At 42.4% G+C, this 19,036-nt stretch overlaps 1 protein-coding gene across 1 annotated transcript; it reads left to right on the top strand.

Annotated features, from left to right (window-relative positions):
* Nucleotides 1–766: 766 nt before the first annotated feature.
* On the top strand, nt 767–18,403 carry LOC311039162 (uncharacterized protein). The gene is made up of 10 exons (XM_084048814.1): nt 767–817; nt 2,207–9,023; nt 9,141–9,243; nt 10,002–10,080; nt 10,431–10,533; nt 11,475–11,606; nt 12,459–12,548; nt 14,090–14,233; nt 14,981–15,165; nt 16,660–18,403. Exons 2-10 carry the CDS (start codon nt 2,208–2,210, stop codon nt 16,826–16,828), a joined length of 7,821 nt encoding a protein of 2,606 aa, XP_083904940.1. The 5' UTR covers nt 767–817; nt 2,207; the 3' UTR covers nt 16,829–18,403.
* Nucleotides 18,404–19,036: the final 633 nt, after the last annotated feature.

Genomic DNA, 19,036 nt, shown 5'->3' with positions numbered 1-19,036 from the left:
GATTATTATTATGACTTGACGTTCTACAAATATTTTAGAATAGAGTGAGTTTATCAAAGTTTTAACTGAAGCACAGTGTATATTATAATCCATAATTATAATATGTCCTGGATATTAAAAAATATATTGTACATAATTAGCTAATTTGTTTATTGATAAAACCACATTTCATGTTTCAAGATTTTTGTTATTCAAATGTGCAGGATGTTACAAAATATCTTGTGAATAATTAGTTTATTGATAAAACCCACATTATTCAGGTTAGATTTTGACCTCATCTAGATCAGTGGCTCTCAACCTTTTCAGGCCGTGACCCCCCCAACATAGTCATATTTGAACAGGGGACCCCCACCCTGACAAGCACTTTGTCTTGTAGGAGTTAGGGCATTTCATTTAGTTTGACTCAGTTCCACAGATAAATATTGTGAAAATAGCCTCGCATTGTGAGGCGTGAGCTTGTAGATCGGCTATTCTCACAATGTTTGCCTCTTTCTTAGATTAGTTGACAATTTGGCCAATGTTTGACCAGTTTGGATTACTTTTGATGCAGTTATGGTCTTTATTAATTTCATTTCTTAGGTATTGAGTATTAAAGTCCTTAAATTGTCACTTCACTGTCATCTGGGGAACCCCCCAAAATCATGTGGGGGGACCCCACCTGATGGTCCCGACCCACAGGTTGAGAACCACTGATCTAGATGGCCTTACGTCACTTCCGCTATCACTCTCCGGAAGTGTACTACTTCGTTTTTATTCTACAGGAAAAGAAAAAAAATCCAGCTGCTGCTGTTTGGGGGAAAAGAAACAGCACATCAAAGTGAGTTTCATTGACGTGATGTCACCGTGTTATTGTTTATATCACATCACAAGCATAATGACCCTTCTCATGGCTGCTTGCTCTCGTCAGCTGCTGTTCTGATCAGCTATTTACTTCTCATTTTGCACAATTTGTTGCGAGAGTTAGCCGGGGATGCTAACATCATTAGCATCCACTGTTGACTTGAAGGCTAGCGTACAGTGTTACCAGGTCAGCTTATTATAAGCGAATCTGGGCTTGTTTTTCTGTAAAGTTGCTTGTAAATATTGGTGGGTTGTGTTTTTTTGGGGCCTGTCTCCAAAGTGTTGTTGCTTATTTGGGGCTTGCTTCCGATTATTATTATAATATAATTTTTATTATTTAAAACAGTGGTTCTCAAATATTTTCATGTCATGGACCCCAAATTAATATGTATTTGTCCTTAACCCTCCATCTGAAAATGTTTCGTACCAGGGAGCCCCCTGTACCAGATTTGTGTCTAAATATTCCACATTTTATTTAAAGATTTTTTTGAAAATAGCAGATCTACAAGCTCACAACGCGTCGCATTGCGAGCTTTTAGATCTGCTATTTTCAAATGGCCGCTGCATAATAGGTTTAAAGTGCTCATGTAGCCTAAATGGTCTCTTCTTTTGGGCTTGTTTTCACTGACCTTGTTGCCTGTTTCTCTCGCACAATCTGGCAACGCTGCTAGCGTATTAGCCACACTTAGCTTGATACAAAAAAGAAAACTACCTGTTTTCACCAGAGTCCGTTTCAGTGATACTGCTAACTATTGTTAAACGATGGTTTAGCAACGAATAACTACACGTCATTCCGTTTGTGGGCAGCTAACTATCGTCTAGCTCCACTACAATACTAGTTCTATATGTTGTCCGTTAGTTAGCATTCCTGCCAGGTAACAGACAACACCATACAGTCTAAGATTGTGTGATGGTTGCATAAAGACTCAGAAACAGCCCCACACTTTGATTGTATGTAGAGATTTACGTTTAATTGGCCGAAATTTCACAATGACTTAACATTTTTTGTTGGACCATGAATTTACACACACGCATTTTGATAGTTTTTTTTATTGATTGAATACTTTATTAACAGTTTGGCCAAAAAAAAAGCACAGAAAGTACAGTTCTGTACATGGTCTGCTAAAAGGATTGAAACTCAGAAAAGTAGTATGGCTTGTTTCCATTGGGGTCCATGTGTATTCAGTGATACAGTGACTTCACACAGTCATCATCACACCACCCTTAACAATTTAAGATGCCACTGTCGAAATGACAACTACTTAATGTTTTGTGTGTTCATTTCAACTCCTGTCATGTGTTCTGCGTATTAGTCAAGCATGAATTTGATGATGTATTTATTTAATGGTGTTTTGTGTTTTGCCAGAATGCAAGCCCCGAAGAGGAAATCGACTGCCCATGATCCTGAAGCCAAGATGAGGAAGTTGGATGAGGACAGAGGGCCTGCTACGCCATCTAACGCCACACCACCAGCTACAGTAGTGAGCATGTTGTTCCACAAAACGGAAAACTCACAAGAAAGGACAGTAACTCCCCGAGCAAAGAAAAAGTCATCTACCGAGGAGGATACAGAGGAAAGTACACCAGCCGAGTCCGGACACCATTCATCCAAACAGAGCCCCCCTCAGAGGGACTCCAGCACAACCGTGTCTGACCCACCTGTCAAAAAAGCCAAGCTCTTCTTGAAAGCCGCAAGTGCCTCGACGTCCGAAGTAGCTCCTTCGACGGACGCCAACTCAAAATCTTCCCTCAAAAGACCGGCCAGCCCCCTCTCCAGATCGGCTTCCGCAGAGTCGGATGATGAGCTAAGCAGCGAGGCTGGCAAGACTGACCTCTTTGCAGGGAGGGAAGACGACGAAGATAAGGCTCCGTGCGTCCGGAAATATTCAAATCGTGTGAAAACCATGCGTACGGCTACGGAGCCGATTTCAGACTCGCAGGAGACGAGCGAAGCGTCGCCAACGTCACCCACAGGCCCAGTACAAATTCTTGAACACAATTATGGTAGATTCTCAGAATCCACAGGCATCGGCGAGGCTGAGGATAATGAAAGTAAGGAATCTGTCACTGGGAATGCAAAGGGTGGTATAGTAAGTGAGGCCGCGTCGCATGAAGGGAAGGACTTTACTGAGCCACAAATCCAAAAACACGTGGATAAGGAAACACTAATATTATCTGTAGAAACATCAGAATCTGTCCCCTGTCCCCCTGGCAGAGTGGCAGAGAGCAAAAAACATGTCTATATTGAATCGCTTCCGTTGACGACGCCAGCGTTGTCAACGCAAACACCAGACACCAGTATACCAGAATCTATTGGAGAGGTGTGTGTGGAAACTCAAGCATCGTCATACGACATAACACACTCTGCCCCAAAAGGGCTTACGCCAGATCTAATATCAGAAACGAATGGAGGAGATGAGCACAAAATGCAGGCAGTCACAGAGTCAGAAGCCGTTCCAGAGGACCAAAGAGATGCTGCTGCTGTAGGACATCAAGCATGGAGTGAAGCCTACCCGGCTTCAGAGCAGGTGATAACAAGTAGTGAGCCAGAGGTTAAAACGGAGCCCAATCTCATGGCGTCCGGGTCTGCAGGAGAACCAGAAAATACAAGAGACCTCCATGTTAAAACTCAAGTTAATTTGCAGATAGAGCATTTTGAGAAAATTGTGCCAACATTTATGACGGATTCCTTCACAAATTTGTGTGATGTGGTGAATAGCAAGTCTGGATTCACAAATGACGACAGTGACAGGAATGACATCATATCAGTGCCCAATGACTCTGCGACAGTTCAAGTGCAGCAAAGCAAAAATACCCGAGAGTTGAAAGATGAAACAATTGCCACCTCTGAAGTAATTCTACCAGATTGTAAGGCCAGTGGTGAGCATTGTAAAATAATTGAGGTCCCAGAATTTGTCAGTGTCCCAGCGAGCCAGGAAGATTTAGATATGCAGACTAAAACCGCAATGGAGGAGATGTCTCGTCTAGCACCTAAAGAACAACTGCAAAGCCAGGGCTGTGAACAACGGACTGTAGGCGTATGCACAGAAGTTGAAAAGGCTCTGCCCCTTGCCGGTTTCTCAAGTAAGGAAAACGAAAAGAGGGTTTCCGAATGTGCTGCTGTCCCACAGAGTCGACTAAACATGCTTTTGTTATCTAAAACACTGTTGGAGAAGATTTATGTCCCAGAGAATCTGAAATACATGGTCCTGCCACCACTTAAAACGTCACCAGAGAAAATGCCTGCTCCAGTACCTAGAGATGGAATTCAGAACCAGGGGACCCAGGAAGCCGTCGTCCTTACTGCGGCCGTGTCTAATGACGTTCAGGATGGTCTGGCATGTTCTAATTCTCAAATGAGTGCAAACCAGTCTGAACCAGAACCTAAACCGGATACACAAATCCCGGGGAGCCAGCAGCATGGTTACAGACAGACCGCAACAGCTGACATCTCTAATGATGCTAATAAATGTGATTCTATGGCAAAATCTAAAAGCAAAGACAATCAGAATGAGACGATTGCGCAAAGAGTCACTGTACCAGAGAGTCAAGTGGTTGACATGGATGTCCTGATTAAAACAATATCACAACAAATGCCTGTTCCAGAACCTAAAGGGGCAATACACAACCTGTGGACCCAGGAGGAGGCTGTTGAACTTACCGCAGCCATGTCTAATGTATTTCCAGACCTGTCGTGTTCTAATTCTGAAACAAAGGGAAATGAAAACCAGCCGATGCTAGTGAGTCAAAAAGACATGAACACACAGATCACAACAATATCACAGATGTTTAACTCGGTATCTAAACAGGACGTACAAAGCCTGGGGAACCAGCACGCTGCAGCAGCAGCAGCTGACCTCTCTAATGAAGCTCACAATGTTGAATCTGTTTCAAATGTTGAAAGTCAGAAAAAGATGATCATAGAACGTGTCACTGTGCCGGAGAGAGACATGGATGACCTGACTAAAGCAACATCAGAGCAAATGTGTGACCTAGGAGGAGCGAGAGGGGGAATACAAAACCAGAGGACCCAGGAAGCTGGTGAGCATACTGTGACCATGTCTAATGAAATTCAAGAGCTGTCTCATAATTCTGAAATGAAAGCAGATGAAAACGAGGTGATCGTAGCACATGTCACTGTGCTGGAGAGGGAGAGAGACGTTGATCCAGTATCTAATCAGGAGATGCAAAGCCAGGGCATTCAACAAGGTAACAGACACACTTCAGCTGTCATCTCTTATCAAGTTCAAAATACAGAATGTGGGTCAAATTCTGAAAGTAAAACAAGTCAGAATAAGATGATCACAGAAGGCGCCACTGCTCTACAGAGTCACACGGTAGACATGGATTTCCCATCGACTTCAGACCAAGTGTCTGGCACAGCTAAAGGAGAAATACAAAGCCAGTATAACCAGGACGTTAATGTGCAAGCCATGGCTATGTCTAATCAAGTTGAAACCGCTCTGGCAGTTGACAGGGCTGAAAGTGAGGAAAACAAGAATGTGATACAAAGCAAAAGTGCCCCAGATGTACAAAGGGACGTAGAGGCAATGACGGGGTCGACAGAGGTGAGAGCAAAGTTTATACCTGAAGAGGTAGTTGGGTGGCAAGTCATGTGTGAGGTCGACAAAAGTGCCTCGTTCTCTAGTGGGGAAGTTAACAAAACTGTCTGCAATATTGATGGTCAGGAAGACATGGATGGAAAGAATGAAGTACTATCACTTGTCTGTAGCCAACAAGGGGACGTTGATGTCGTAGCACCAGCTTCGACAGCAGACACAACCGACTATGTCACAGAACAGATAAAGATGATTAAACTTAATCAACCAGAAGTTGACTTACATGACAGGATGGTTGTGTACGAGAACATTAGTAGCCCAGAGAGTACTATAGATATAGACGAGCATACAGCATCAAAGGAAATGTCAGACACTGTTGCTGTACTAGACACTCAGAGCATTGAGTCCCAGGAGGTGAAAAGAGATTCTCCAGCCACCTCTACTAATGGAACAATACTTCCAGCAAGTAATCAACAAGTGGAGGAGAAGGAAAGTGACAAGGAGCAACTAATTTGTGTCCCAGACAGCCAAGCGCACATGGAAACATTGAGTGTGGCAGGGAGTACTTCCTTTGTGCAGATAGAGCAGAGTAACAGGGCTGCGGAGGTGAAACAAGTCACAATCATCAGTTCCTCCAGTGATGACATAAACATGCCAGATGGCAAGATGTCAGAGGATGTGGTGGAGAAAGATGAAGCGAATGGAGTTACAGCATCAAGCAGTGGCCCGGTATGTTTTGAACAGGTGCAGGAGGCCGAAGGACATCAGGAGATGATGGGTGGTGTCACAACGACTGGAACAAACACCGTCAAAGTTGAGGCCCCAGATAGCACATCTGAGTTTGTCATCGTCTTAGAATCGGTCAGTGTCCCAGAAAGCCAAATTCACATGGATATTGTGACTCAAGCAGCAGCAGCGTCTGGGTTGCCAACTTCGGTTTCAGAAGAGATTAATCCAGATAGCACATTAATAGGTGAGCAGGAGGAGAGTGAAACGGTATCAACTTTAGACATGAAGCAGAGCTTCCTCTCCACGATAGAACTGCGGCAGTGTGAAAGGACTGGTGTAGTAGTGAACGAAGCCATGGCAACCAATTCAAGTGAGGAAATAAGTGAGAACACGGAGACGACGCCTGTGGCTGCTGCAGCACCTCTGCCATCCTCAGATGAAAGATTTCAAGTCGTTCAGGATTGTGATCGATACGAGCAACTGTTACCTGCCTCAGAGGACCTCAATGCAACAGAGATTGAGATGGCTGATTCTGACGACCGTGCACCTTCTGATCCCCTCAGGGCCAACTGTGATGTTGTGGCTACCGATGAGGGCATCGTGGACATTCAAGAGATGTGCATTGTCGAGGAGTTGGAGATTGGCCGTGAGGTTGAAGTGATTTTGGCGGGAGAGGACGACGAAGATGCTGATAGTGACATCGAAATAATAGCAAAAACCCTGGAAACATCAGTAGAGGCTCCTACCGAAAAGGCTGACGAAAAGGGCAGCAAGGAGAAAGTTGCACCTGCTACACTTTTACCTGCAGCGGAGACGAAGCCTGCTATTCCAAAGGCAGATGTGCCACCCCAGAAACCCCCGAGGCAAAATGCTGCACCCGGTGTGAAGGCTAAACAAAAGGGCAGTAAGGAGAAAGTTAGAGATCATACTCAAAAGAAAAAGGCAGACGCAAAGCAAAACGGCACACTCAAAGTGAAGACTGAAGACGCTATAAAGAAAGAAGTGGTTTTAGAAAAGCCTAAGAAGCAGGAAATGAACACGCAGGCAAAAACGAAAGCCCGCCTCGCAGCTCTGGCCGAGCAAAAGGCTGCAGCCTCAAAGAGATCCAACAGGCAGCAACTCAACCTCTTAGCCTTGTGTGAAGAAATAGCTGAGGACATAGCTACAGACAGTGAGCTCTTAAAGAGGTTAGAAGAGGAAAAGAAAGTGGCAGCAGCTAAGGCAGAGGCAGCAGCGAAGGCGGTAGTAGCAGCTAAGGTGGAAGCCATTAAAAAAGAATACCTGCCTGTTAAGGAGGAGGAACATTTTGTCAATATTCCCACCCCAGCAGGACCTGAGGAGGCCTCTCTCTCTGAATCCATGCCCCCTCCTCCTGACAAGGATCCTGCTGCCACAAAAGCTGATCCTATCGTGGCCTGCGCGTCATCCTCCACGGAAATTCCAAAGCGCCGCTTCTTCATCAGCCAGATCACCGTGCCGCTCAAAGCTCACGAGAAGAAGAAGCTCACCCGATACCAGAGGCTGAGGCAGGTAGAGCTCCAGAGGGAGAAAATGTCATGGACGCGTGTGAAAAAGCTCAAGTCTGACCAAGCGAATCAGATGATGTTTCCAGACGTAGATGTAAAGTCTCCCCTGTCCCCGTTTGCGTCGCCTCCGGTGGTGAAAAAGTGTTCTTCACCACTTCTTCCTCCAACCCCTGCAGCCAGCCCGTCTACTACAGCAGCCCCCAGTCCAGCCTCTACGAGCAAGCCTACAGAACCCAAGACGGAACCAGCCGAGGTTGTGAAAGCTACGTCTGTGACCTCCAAGGCTGAACCTACCAAGGTGGAAACCCCTAAACCTGAGCCTCCCAAGGCTGAAACTCCAAAGGTGACCCCTGCTCAGCGGCCTACCCCTAAAGTGACCAGATCAGCCACCAAGAAGCTCCTTCCAGCCGTACCCCCTCCTATGCCCAATGGACTGAAAGGTCAGAAAGGGAAGCCTGTGGAGTATAAACCATACAAACCCAGGCCAAAGTATTCTTTCGATGACTTTGAGCTAGATGATGACCCGCCACCAAAGGCCATGCTTCAGTCAAGACCCACTGCACAAGCAAGACCTAACATCCATTCAAAACCCACTGTGGGGTCCACTCTTCAGTCAAAACCCACAGTTTCATCACCACTGACGAAACCCAATGTGCAGGCCACGCCTGTGGCACGAGTCTTGGGTCAGTCAAAACCCGCTGTTCCAACCACAGGACAGTCAAAATCTGCTACCGCTGCTCTGCAGTCAAAGCCGACTGCTGCCACTGCTGCCCAGTCAAAGGCCTTGGTTACTGCTGCGGTGCAGTCAAAGCCTGTTGTTCCAGCTAAAGCCCTGTTAAAACCCCCCGTTTCAACCACGACCAAGTCAAAGGTTGTCCCTCCAGGTCAGTCAAAGCCCACAAGTTCTACTACTAGCTCAACTCCCCAGTCAAAAAGTACTGGTGCAACTACAGCCCAGCTGAAGCCTGGTGCTGCACCAACAGCTCAGTCGCGGAAACCTGGTGCGCCTACGACCAGTCAACCGAAGCCTGGTGCACCTACGACCAGTCAGATGAAACTTGGTGCGCTTACAACCAGTCAGACGAAACCTGGTGTGCCTACGACCAGTCAACTGAAACCTGGTGCACCTATGACCAACCAGCTCAAGTCTGGTGCGCCTACGACCAGTCAGCCGAAACCTGGTGCATCAACAACAGCCCAGGTGAAGACTGATGTTCCTGCAACAGCCCAGCTGAAGACTGAGGTTCCAACTGCCACACTTTTGACTGCAGCGGAGACAAAGCCTGCTGTTCCAAAGGCAGATGTGTTACCTGTTCCCCAGAAACCCCCCAGAAAGCAGCCGTCTACATCGGAAACCGGAACGCCCGAGGTAACTTTGTCTTAACTCGAAGAAAAGCTTGTGTGTCATTGACACTATGGTTTTGCAGATGCAATTGATGTTGTGGAAACATTATTTAATCACCCCCATCCCGTTTTCTATACACAGGACATCGCCGAACCAGTTTCATCGTCACAAACATCCTCCCTTCCCTCTGAGGAGTGCCTGAGAGATTCTGATGATACACAGCAGTCTGAAGAAAAGCCTGCAGGTATGGTGTTTATTTGTACCTCACTTGAGTTATCCTTTTTAATCCTAATCAATTTCCACTACCGTACAGTACACGATACGTTGTCGTTTCAGTACAACTTCAAATGAACTCCTTTTTTACTATACATTCACAACAAAAAATGGCACAAAACTTTGTGTAGGCAAGTATGAATAGAGTGTTCAGTAACAGGGGTTTCCCCATCTCTCTAGCCCTTCAGAAAAAAGAAAATACATTTTCAGGTCAGGATACAAATTAGATCCAAACAGGAGAGAGAACGCATGCTGGATACAAGATAACCAAGTGAAAATGGAAGTGATGAAACGAGATCAAAACATTTGCAGACACAATTTAAACTGGAACACTGCAACATTGTATGTAGCGATTGAATGAAATTGTCCTCCCTTGAAATGTATTTTCTGTTTATTGAAGAGCTGGAGATACAGACCCCTGTTATTAAACAACCACTCTAGTAATCATTACTTTCAGAATGTAGAGCTTCAACTTTTTAACAAAATGCTTTTTGTTTTAACCAAAAAATATCAATTGCAGCACGTTTTTAAATAAATAAGCATTCATAATCATGCCATGTAGCTGTGGCAAACGGGAGTTCATGTAGAGACATATTTGTAATGGTTTAACTGCTGTCTATACTGTACTGAACTGGTATATGAATACATTTCTGTTCTTCTTAGCACTTTGAGATTTGTTTCAAATGTAAAGTGCAATATAAATAAAATGTATTATTATTATTCCTATAGTTGCTGATATTAAACCTTCTCCAGAAAGTAATATGGAAAACGTCAAAACCGAGCAGGCCACGGGAAAGCTTTCTGAACGGTAAGCGATTGGTTATTGACTCATTAAAACCGGGAAAGCATCTATGTCATTTTTGATTTTAGCTATATATATATTTATAGCTACAGTTTTCAGAAAACTCTCAAAAATAGCAGATATACAAGCTCACAGTGCGCCATTTTGTGCCGTGCTGCGAGCTTGTACATCTGCTATTTTTAAACTTTAAAAAAAAGAATGGAATAATTTTGATTATTTCTTTTAACACAAACCTTCTCTTCTGGGGGTTCCCTTGCACAAAACATTATCAGATGAATGGGGGGGGGGGGTCCGTCATGGGACACATTTTCCCTCTCAGCGAATGTGAAATAACAGCTACTGTTGTCATGTCTTAGCAGAGAGGAGAATCCACATGGAAGCAGAACTCCCCTCTCAGATGCTTATCTGCAAAAAGAGGTCTTTAAGGATGCTGACAAAGATGGCGAGCAAACTATCATTGTGAGTTATTATTATTATTATTCTCAACTGAACAAGGCACATAAATGGGTAGTCCTTACGGAGAGATCATGTTCTTACCGAAGCACAACTCTGTGTATATTGGGGTTGTTATTGGACACCGGAATGTAAGTAAGTGATATTTTGTTTTGTTAAAATAAGTGTTAAATGGCTCTATATTCTGATAGTACTCATTGCTGTAGAGTGTTTGTTCAGTAACAGGGGGTCTCCCTGTCTCTCCCGCCCTTTAGTAAACAGAAAATACATTTTCAGGTTGGGATTATCAATTTCATCCAATCAGGAGAGGGAACTCAAATGGGATACAGGATAAACAAGGGAAATATGAAAGTGATGAAACAGGAAAAATGAGCAAATAATCGTGATGATGTAATCATGGATTAAAGTTTTCAGGCGCCACGACTGATTTCATTCATTTGGATTCAATAGTAGCCAGCATGTCTTCTATGAAAGCATGCTGCGCGGCGAAAATAACCAATCTACAAGCTCTCAATCCGTCTACGACACATTGAGAGGTTGTAGATTGGCTATTTTCGGTTATTATTTTAGGATTGAAGCATTTAAAGTGGTCAAACTAGCAATATGCTCAGATGCGTCTTCCATAAAATCCTAATAGTCTCGCATATTTCATATGAAAGCAAAGGTTAAAGCCTCAATCTATGATTTATTCACCTGGTTGGTAGTATGTAGAACAGCAGGAACAATGTTACTAAAACATCATAATTTTACATATTGTGTAAAATTGTTTAGGAAACGGCACCAGTGTGATGGGCTCCCTTCACACTGTTTCACAAATCGACTTGGTCATACAAACATTTTCAGTCGTGAGATTTTATTTAGCTTTCATCCATGTGTAAAAATTGTGACAGGCCTAGCTCCAACATGTGAGCACTGATCCATACTGTTGTGTTTCGTTTGGCCTCTAGGATGCAGGGCAGAAACACTTTGGAGCAGTGACCTGCAGTGTGTGTGGGATGCTCTACACTGCCTCCAACCCGGAGGATGAATCCCAGCACTTACTCTTCCACAACCAGTTCATCAGCGCTGTCAAATATGTGGTGAGAGAGAAATTGTACAGGTTACAGTTTGATATATTTACTGTTCCAGCTCCCTTACTGTAACTGCAACAGTACCGGCTGTCGGGGCATAAACAAATGCAGCCATGCATTTAGGGCCATGCATTTAGGGTTGGGATCCGGAACCGGAGGGACCGGATACAGCATTGAGGAACCGGAATCGGTTCCATCACATTTGGAACCGTTTCCAGGACCAGTTCATCACTCTGTTAGAGCCGGTATGTGGACTTCACGTCTGCTATACAATTACAATACCGGTGGTTCTCATACTTTTTAATTTCAAGGACCACCATAACTCCCAGAGTTACAGACATTTAAGGGTCCATTTGGACACCCCTATAAGAATCGTGAAAGGGAACCGAATGCTGGTATCCCTTTTGTTGAGTGATATTTTAGTCCCACTGACTGAATATCGACCCCATCACTCTAAATTAAAGGCACATCCTTATGTTACATGTATCGCTTTGTAAATGGATGGCCGATGTACTTGAATTAAAAAGTTGTGATTGGGTTACGCCAGTAGATGACCAGATAGTGAGTTTAGCTCATAGTTGTTCATGTTCTGGTTCAATTCCAGCAGGACTACTGTGTTGCATTTACCTCCCCCTCTCCTTTTTGTTGGCTCTCTACTAGCCTATAAGGAAAGGTTTAAGAATTCCTCCAAAAAGCTAGGATTATTGGTTCCATGAGTAATTCCTCAGTGAAACAAGACATAACAGTAAATGGGAACAGCTGAGCTGAGTATGAACCACGGCACTTAGTGAGTTTCTAGATCGGCTATTTTCAGTGAGCAGTTAAGTATAAATAACACTTAACCTCTCGTGTGCTCTTCAGGGATGGAAGAAGGAGAGGATCCTGGCGGAGTATCCTGATGGCAAGATCATTCTTGTCCTGCCAGATGACCCTAAGTATGCACTCAAGAAGGTATGTTTACAGTGCATTTGAATGTGCCAAGACTACACTGGGTATTCCAATAGGTGCCTCTTCGAATGACATGTTAGTGGTGTGGAACGACCATCTCTGTTGGATAAAACATAATTACATCAACGGCAACTACTCATATAAGCAAAACATTTTTTTTCTCCAGATATTAAAGCAAAGCTGGCTACAGCTATGGTATTTTTAGATTGGTAAAGTGTTAGCCTGGTTCCAGACGAATCTGCCTTTGCAAAATTGCATCGCACTTTAGCCCTCGGCAGATTAGGTCTGGCCCCCCTCAATAGAGATTTCATTTCTCTCCCTCCGAAGTCGTGAGGGACCAATCAAGGCCCACTACCCAAATGTGGGCGGGCTTATCACCTTATTTGGCTCTTTTTGTAACCGCCCCTTGGAAAAAAATCTATCGTTGATAGGGACCAGACTAATATCCACGCAGTGTGTCGTGTGATATTGTCTGGCCACGCGAGGCTAGTAAAGTGTGGTGGCAGCTGGGCTGGGTGATATGGCAAAAACATGATCACAATATTTTTTTCCATATTGATGAATATTGATATTTATATATTGATAATTCTGCCATTTTGAAGAGCATTCTGATAATGACAAATATACCTGTATGGGTCTGTAACTCTGATTATGTATTTATATATATATCATATTTAACTGCGTTAAATTGAGGCTTTTACTGTGTAGTTTGGGGTCCCCGTGGCCTAATGCATATCAAACGGGGGATCGTTGAAATTAAGGAGGTTGAGAATCATCGAAGTAATCTATATATATAAACAATAAAATGACATCATTTACACATTCGTTCTGGCCAGAATAATCGGAATAACGTAAAATTAGACCGACATTTTCATACTCTGGGATGGTACGTTTTTTCAGGTGTTTTCCATCTTGGTTGGCACCAACGACTGACAGCATATTTTGCAGACTTTTTTTAGACTTTTGAGATATCCTATCCAAACCACTTTGTGTTATGTGGACATTGTGTTACATATTTGAGAAGACCTTCTGAGCATAACACCCATTTTCTTTGCCTCCACTGCAGGTTTAGACAGCTACTGAATTAGTACCTTTCACAGTGAACTTCAACTTCTTTCACATATTTGCATTTGAATGTGGAATAAATGTATAACCTTCTAAGGAGCTGCCAACTTGAACACATTGCAAACTATGGGGATAATCACCTCTTTATGCTGTGATAAATGGAAAAGATTATAAAAAGGATTATTATGTTGAGTACACAGTATACTTCTCTTGGCTGTCCTACAGTATATGGCTATAAGCAGGTTGCATATTGTCGCTGTCGCCATATTCTAACTTTTTTTTTTTGTTGCAAATTAACGCCCTACTTGATCATACTACAGTGTCACACAAAAGTAGTAGATCTGCAAGTTTTGAGCTCGTCGATCTGCTACTTTTGATACATTTGAATTTGAATCCAGAAAAGTAACAGTTTTAGACATCCACCCGACAGCAGAGATATGGTTTGTTCGCTCTACAGTTAACTGCATGTTGTTTCTCAGGTCGAGGAGATCAGAGAGATGGTGGACAATGACCTGGGTTTCCAGCAGGTGGAGACCAAGTGTCCCTCTCAGACCAAAACTTTCCTCTTCATCTCCAATGACAAGAAAGTGGCCGGGTGCCTTATAGCCGAGCACATTCAAGAGGTGAGCGCGAGAGAGGTGGTGGCCATGCCATATTGACAGGACATTTGTCTGCATGGATTAAAGTTCTCAGTTGTCACGACTGATTTCAGTCATATGCATTCCATAGAAGCCAGCATGTCTACAAGCTCTCAATGCGCATTAAGAGCTTGTAGATAGGCTATTTTCAGTCATTATTTTAAGATTAGAGAATTTGAAGTGGCCAAACTAGCAAATTATGTTCAGAAGCATCTTCCATAAAACCATAATGGTCTCGTATACTGGTTGCCAGTATGTAGGAACAGCAGGAAGAATATTACTAAAACATCATAATGTTGCGTTCATTGTTTAGGAATCAGCGCTAGTGTGGGGGGCTCTATTCACACAGTTTCACAAATCACATATTAGGACTTGTTGGCCATACAAAAATGTTCAGTTGTGAGATTTTATTTAGCTTTAATGCATGCGTCTGCTTTGACTGGGTGTTGTTTTTTCATCACGGAAACTTGAGAGCTAGACCATAGCAGCATACTAATTTGTTCGTTATTAGTTTTCATTGATTCACTGTGGTGCATTCGACACCACATAAAAACACGCATGCTACCTACTGTACCGATGACATTAATGAGAGAAAACATTCAAACCCTCAACCCATACAAGAATGAACATTTTGTGTGCAATTACATTTAGGAAGAAATTGCTTGAGTTTTATTCTTTCGTTTGGTTGCAAAATCCCCATTTAATAATCTTGCCACTTGCACGTGCAAACAGGGTTACAGGGTGATTGAAGACCCTATACCGGAGGGCTCGGAAGCATCAAAGGTAATGTTTGAGCGTCAGAGAGCCTGGTGCTGTTCTATCACACCAGAACCAGCAATCTGTGGCATCAGTCGTATCTGGGTGTTCAGCATGATGAGACGCCAGGGCATCGCCTCACGCATGATCGAGTGCCTCAGGTCTGTGTAGTCTTTTTTATTTTTTTACTTTAATAAGTGTTTTCAAAATGAACTAGAAAAAGTGCTCCTCGGAGCACAACTCTCCGCCAGAAGACTTGTGTTGGTTCGAAGGTCGCGAAGGTCGCTATCCCTCTTGTATATGTAAGTGTCCTATCCATCCTGTCTGGGTAAGTGTCCTCTTCCGTCCTGTCTGTGTAAGTGTCCTATCCCTCCTGTCCTATCCGTCCTGTCTATGTAAGTGTCATATCCCTCCTGTCTATATAAGTGTCCTATCTGTCCTATCTGTCCAATAAGACAGATAGGAACAATTGGACCGCGACTACCTGACTACTTCCGGTTCGAAGGTCTGGGAGTGAGCTAGTGGCCGGATTTTCGGTATTGGAATCTGGCTTATCACAGTGACACATGTATTTATAGGTCGCTATCCCTCTTGTATATGTAAGTGTCCTATCCAACCTGTCTGGGTAAGTGTCCTCTTCCGTTCTGTCTGTGTGAGTGTCCTATCCCTCCTGTCTGTATAAGTGTCCTATGTCATATCCCTCCTGTCTATATAAATGTCCTATCTGTCCTATCTGCCAATTATCTATCAGCCATGCAGCCATTTCATGGTTCCCGTCTTACCTCACTCTGACAGTGGCGGAGACACTGTCAGAGTGATGCCATGTATATATAGGCCCGGTGGCGTCACTAGCCAATCAGATCACAGTATTTCACGTGTCACGTGAGGCTTGACCAATCGGTGTGTCATGTTTAGAAAGTGAAAACGCAGTGATAACAATACTCTCCTGGCGGAGAGTAATAATGTTTCATTCATACTTTGTCATACAACCGTGTTGGCTTCAAGTTCCCTAAAATAACTGATTTCGGGTGAAATGGCTGAATAATGGCTGGTGACTGTCAAAGTGAGTGGCAAAGTGGGCAAATCGGTTTCCTCCATAGTGTTGGTTGGTGGAGGTTGTATTCAGTTAATGAAAAACCTGGAAAAGTTGTGGAAAAATAAAACAGTGTTTTCTAGCCTGGAAAAGTAATGGAAATCGGTTTTATGAATATTTTAATGTCATTCATGAATTTGAGGATTCAAAACCCTAGTCTCCACAGTGGTGGTCGGGAACTCAACCCCTGTGCCACCCGAATGCCCGGTCAATAATTACTTAAAAATTATAATATTGGACAGATATAAAAAAATATTCCCGATATGTGGTACCGATAAGATTAATTAATTGTGTGCCAACCATGTTAATGCGTTGGTAGGAAAACGGCTCATGTTAACCTACCTACGCAATGGATACTTTTGTGTGATCAAGTAGGGCAGATGGACTGGAGATTAGAGGTTTCTGCCCGAATGCAACCATATGTTAAAATGTGTATACGTTTTGTGAATTGAGTTCCTATGCTGATTATCGATTATTGATATCTTATTTTATGTACACAAGAAATGAAAAAGTTGAAGATCCCTGACGTACTGTCCCTCTGGTTCTTCTATTCCCCGCACAGGAACGACTTCATTTACGGTTCATGCCTGAGCAAAGACGAGATCGCTTTTTCAGACCCCACGCCTGACGGGAAGCTATTTGCAACGCATTATTTTGGCACCTCTCAGTTTTTGGTTTATAACTTTGTCAGTGGTACACGCTCATCCCAACCCAAATCTGATGCAAAATGACTGCCCGTCAAGAAAGGTAGTAGTAACAACAAATTAAGATTTATAGAAGAAATGAAATGATGCACTCACTGACCAATGGGACCTGCCCTCACTAACCAGTACCCAAATCTTGACCATTGATACAATGTCGTGAAATACATAGCCAATCACAAAACAAACAAACAAAAACACTGCTGTAAATTACTCCTCAGATCGGGGACAAATATTGGGTTTTTAATCTCAGGTTGATAACAACCAGGTGTTGTTGAAAAGCATTAAGAATTCACCCTTTAAATCCCTCCCTGCATAATATTTTGGAACAAAGAATATTTTCTTTATGCATTTTTGTTTTTTTAAGTAAATAAGCTGGTTTTATTGGGAGTATTAGAGTTTACATGCATGACCTGACAGCAATAGAATACAAAGAGCATTTCACCATTCAAATATGTATTTTTCCAATTGAGCCCCCGGCAAAACAAGATGGGACTGCCATGGAATCAAGTGATTATTTTAGAATTTTACCACGATGTTGTCGTAACAATGCTTTGCATTTTTACATACTGTAGTATATTATTACGTACATTTTACACTGCAAAATCCTGAGTGTTCATTTAACTCTTGAGTAGTGCATGTACATTATGTACACACAGAGAGAAAGAGAGAGATTCATCTGCTGCCTTCTCACCTCAGATGCTGTGTTCAAGTAACACTGATTTGTTTAAATGTCACCACTGTATAATTTTCAGTGGTGAACACTGACATATTTTCCACATTGTATATTATTTTGTATTTTATTTTCATGTTTTCATCGCTATGTTTCAACAATTCTTTTAAATTGGATTAGGTCATTTAATTACAGGTCTGAATTTCAGCAAGAATTCCACTTTGAACACGGAGATGTGGGTTTAGAACTCTACATTGGGCATTATCCGTGCTCTTATAATTCAAGATTCTTGGATCACGTTGCGTCAAAATGTTTATGTTCAAGCTGAGCCATATACTGTATGTCAATTGGCAGAACATAGTAGCCTATATAATATTGTATGACTGATTGTTTTGATTTTAATAAGTCTCTCTTTTGCGTTGTTCGTGCCTGAATGAAGTGACTGGCGTGAGATATGGGATTTCTTTTTCTAATAATTACTTTTTTTCCCCCTTCTGAGAGCCACATGTTCCTTGAATGAGAAAACTATTTGTTAGCAGATGCTACTTTCTATTGATTTATATTAGTTAGTATGGAGTATCATCCTCGTATTCATAATAGCCATCAATTAATAATGTATATCAATTTATGAAGTAGATTTATACAATACTCACATTTTTATTATGTACGAGATGGGCAAATTCTTACAGCTCAGGTGTAAAATGGTATTTGAGCGATGGTAAATGTCAAAATGTATTGCAAGCAGGAATATTGTGGTGAACATAAACATTCTCTCTCTCTAAACCTATATACAGTATCATTGTAATTCAGTCATTATTGTTTGCTTCTTCCTTGTTAAAACAGATGAGTTTAGAAAGATGTGTCATGTGTAAGAAAACATTTGATTTATACAAAGCTGTTATGTAAATATTTATTTAAATAATAAACAACCTTTAAAAAAAGTGCAGCCTCTCATTCCAGATTGTGTACGATTCTTATACTGTAATGTCTTAAACTAGAGATCATTTCTAACGTCACTATTCTGTGCATGTCATAGATGAACTTTCTGTGAAGATATCGTCTACTACACGCTCACAATGCATCACAACTCGACACGTAAGCTTGTAGATCGGCTATTTTCAGGAAAGCAATTTGGTGTGCTTTCTTCTGAAAGGTGTGATGAGTTTCTTTTTCATTTTACAAATAAAATAAGAGGTGATTAGTTTACAAAAGAGACCAGAGACCTTGGTATGTCCTGTCAGCCCTGGGACAAACCATTTCTTGTATGAAATCCTATCAATCCAGAGCAACCTGACATTTCTTGTATGAAATTCTATTCCTGCTCATTTTTATTCCTACCAGATTCCTGAATTGCAGAATATTGGCCCAAATATTTTATTTGCTATATTTCTACCTGTCCACTGGCTTGTTTCTTTCCAGCAAAGTGCATTCGTTCAAAAACTACTGAAGCAGCTGACACTGAAAATTGGTCTGTTACTTTGTTTCTTTATAACAGCACATTTACACTTTTTAAATTTATTTTGGAATGTTGAAGAATGTTTAAAAATCTAAAATATATTTCCTAA

This window comes from Gymnoscopelus microlampas (assembly GCF_963454915.1).
Source record: "Gymnoscopelus microlampas genome assembly, chromosome: 22".
Taxonomy (NCBI): domain Eukaryota; kingdom Metazoa; phylum Chordata; class Actinopteri; order Myctophiformes; family Myctophidae; genus Gymnoscopelus; species Gymnoscopelus microlampas.
Note: the sequence above shows the minus strand (reverse complement) of the source record. Positions and strands in the feature narration are given on the sequence as shown.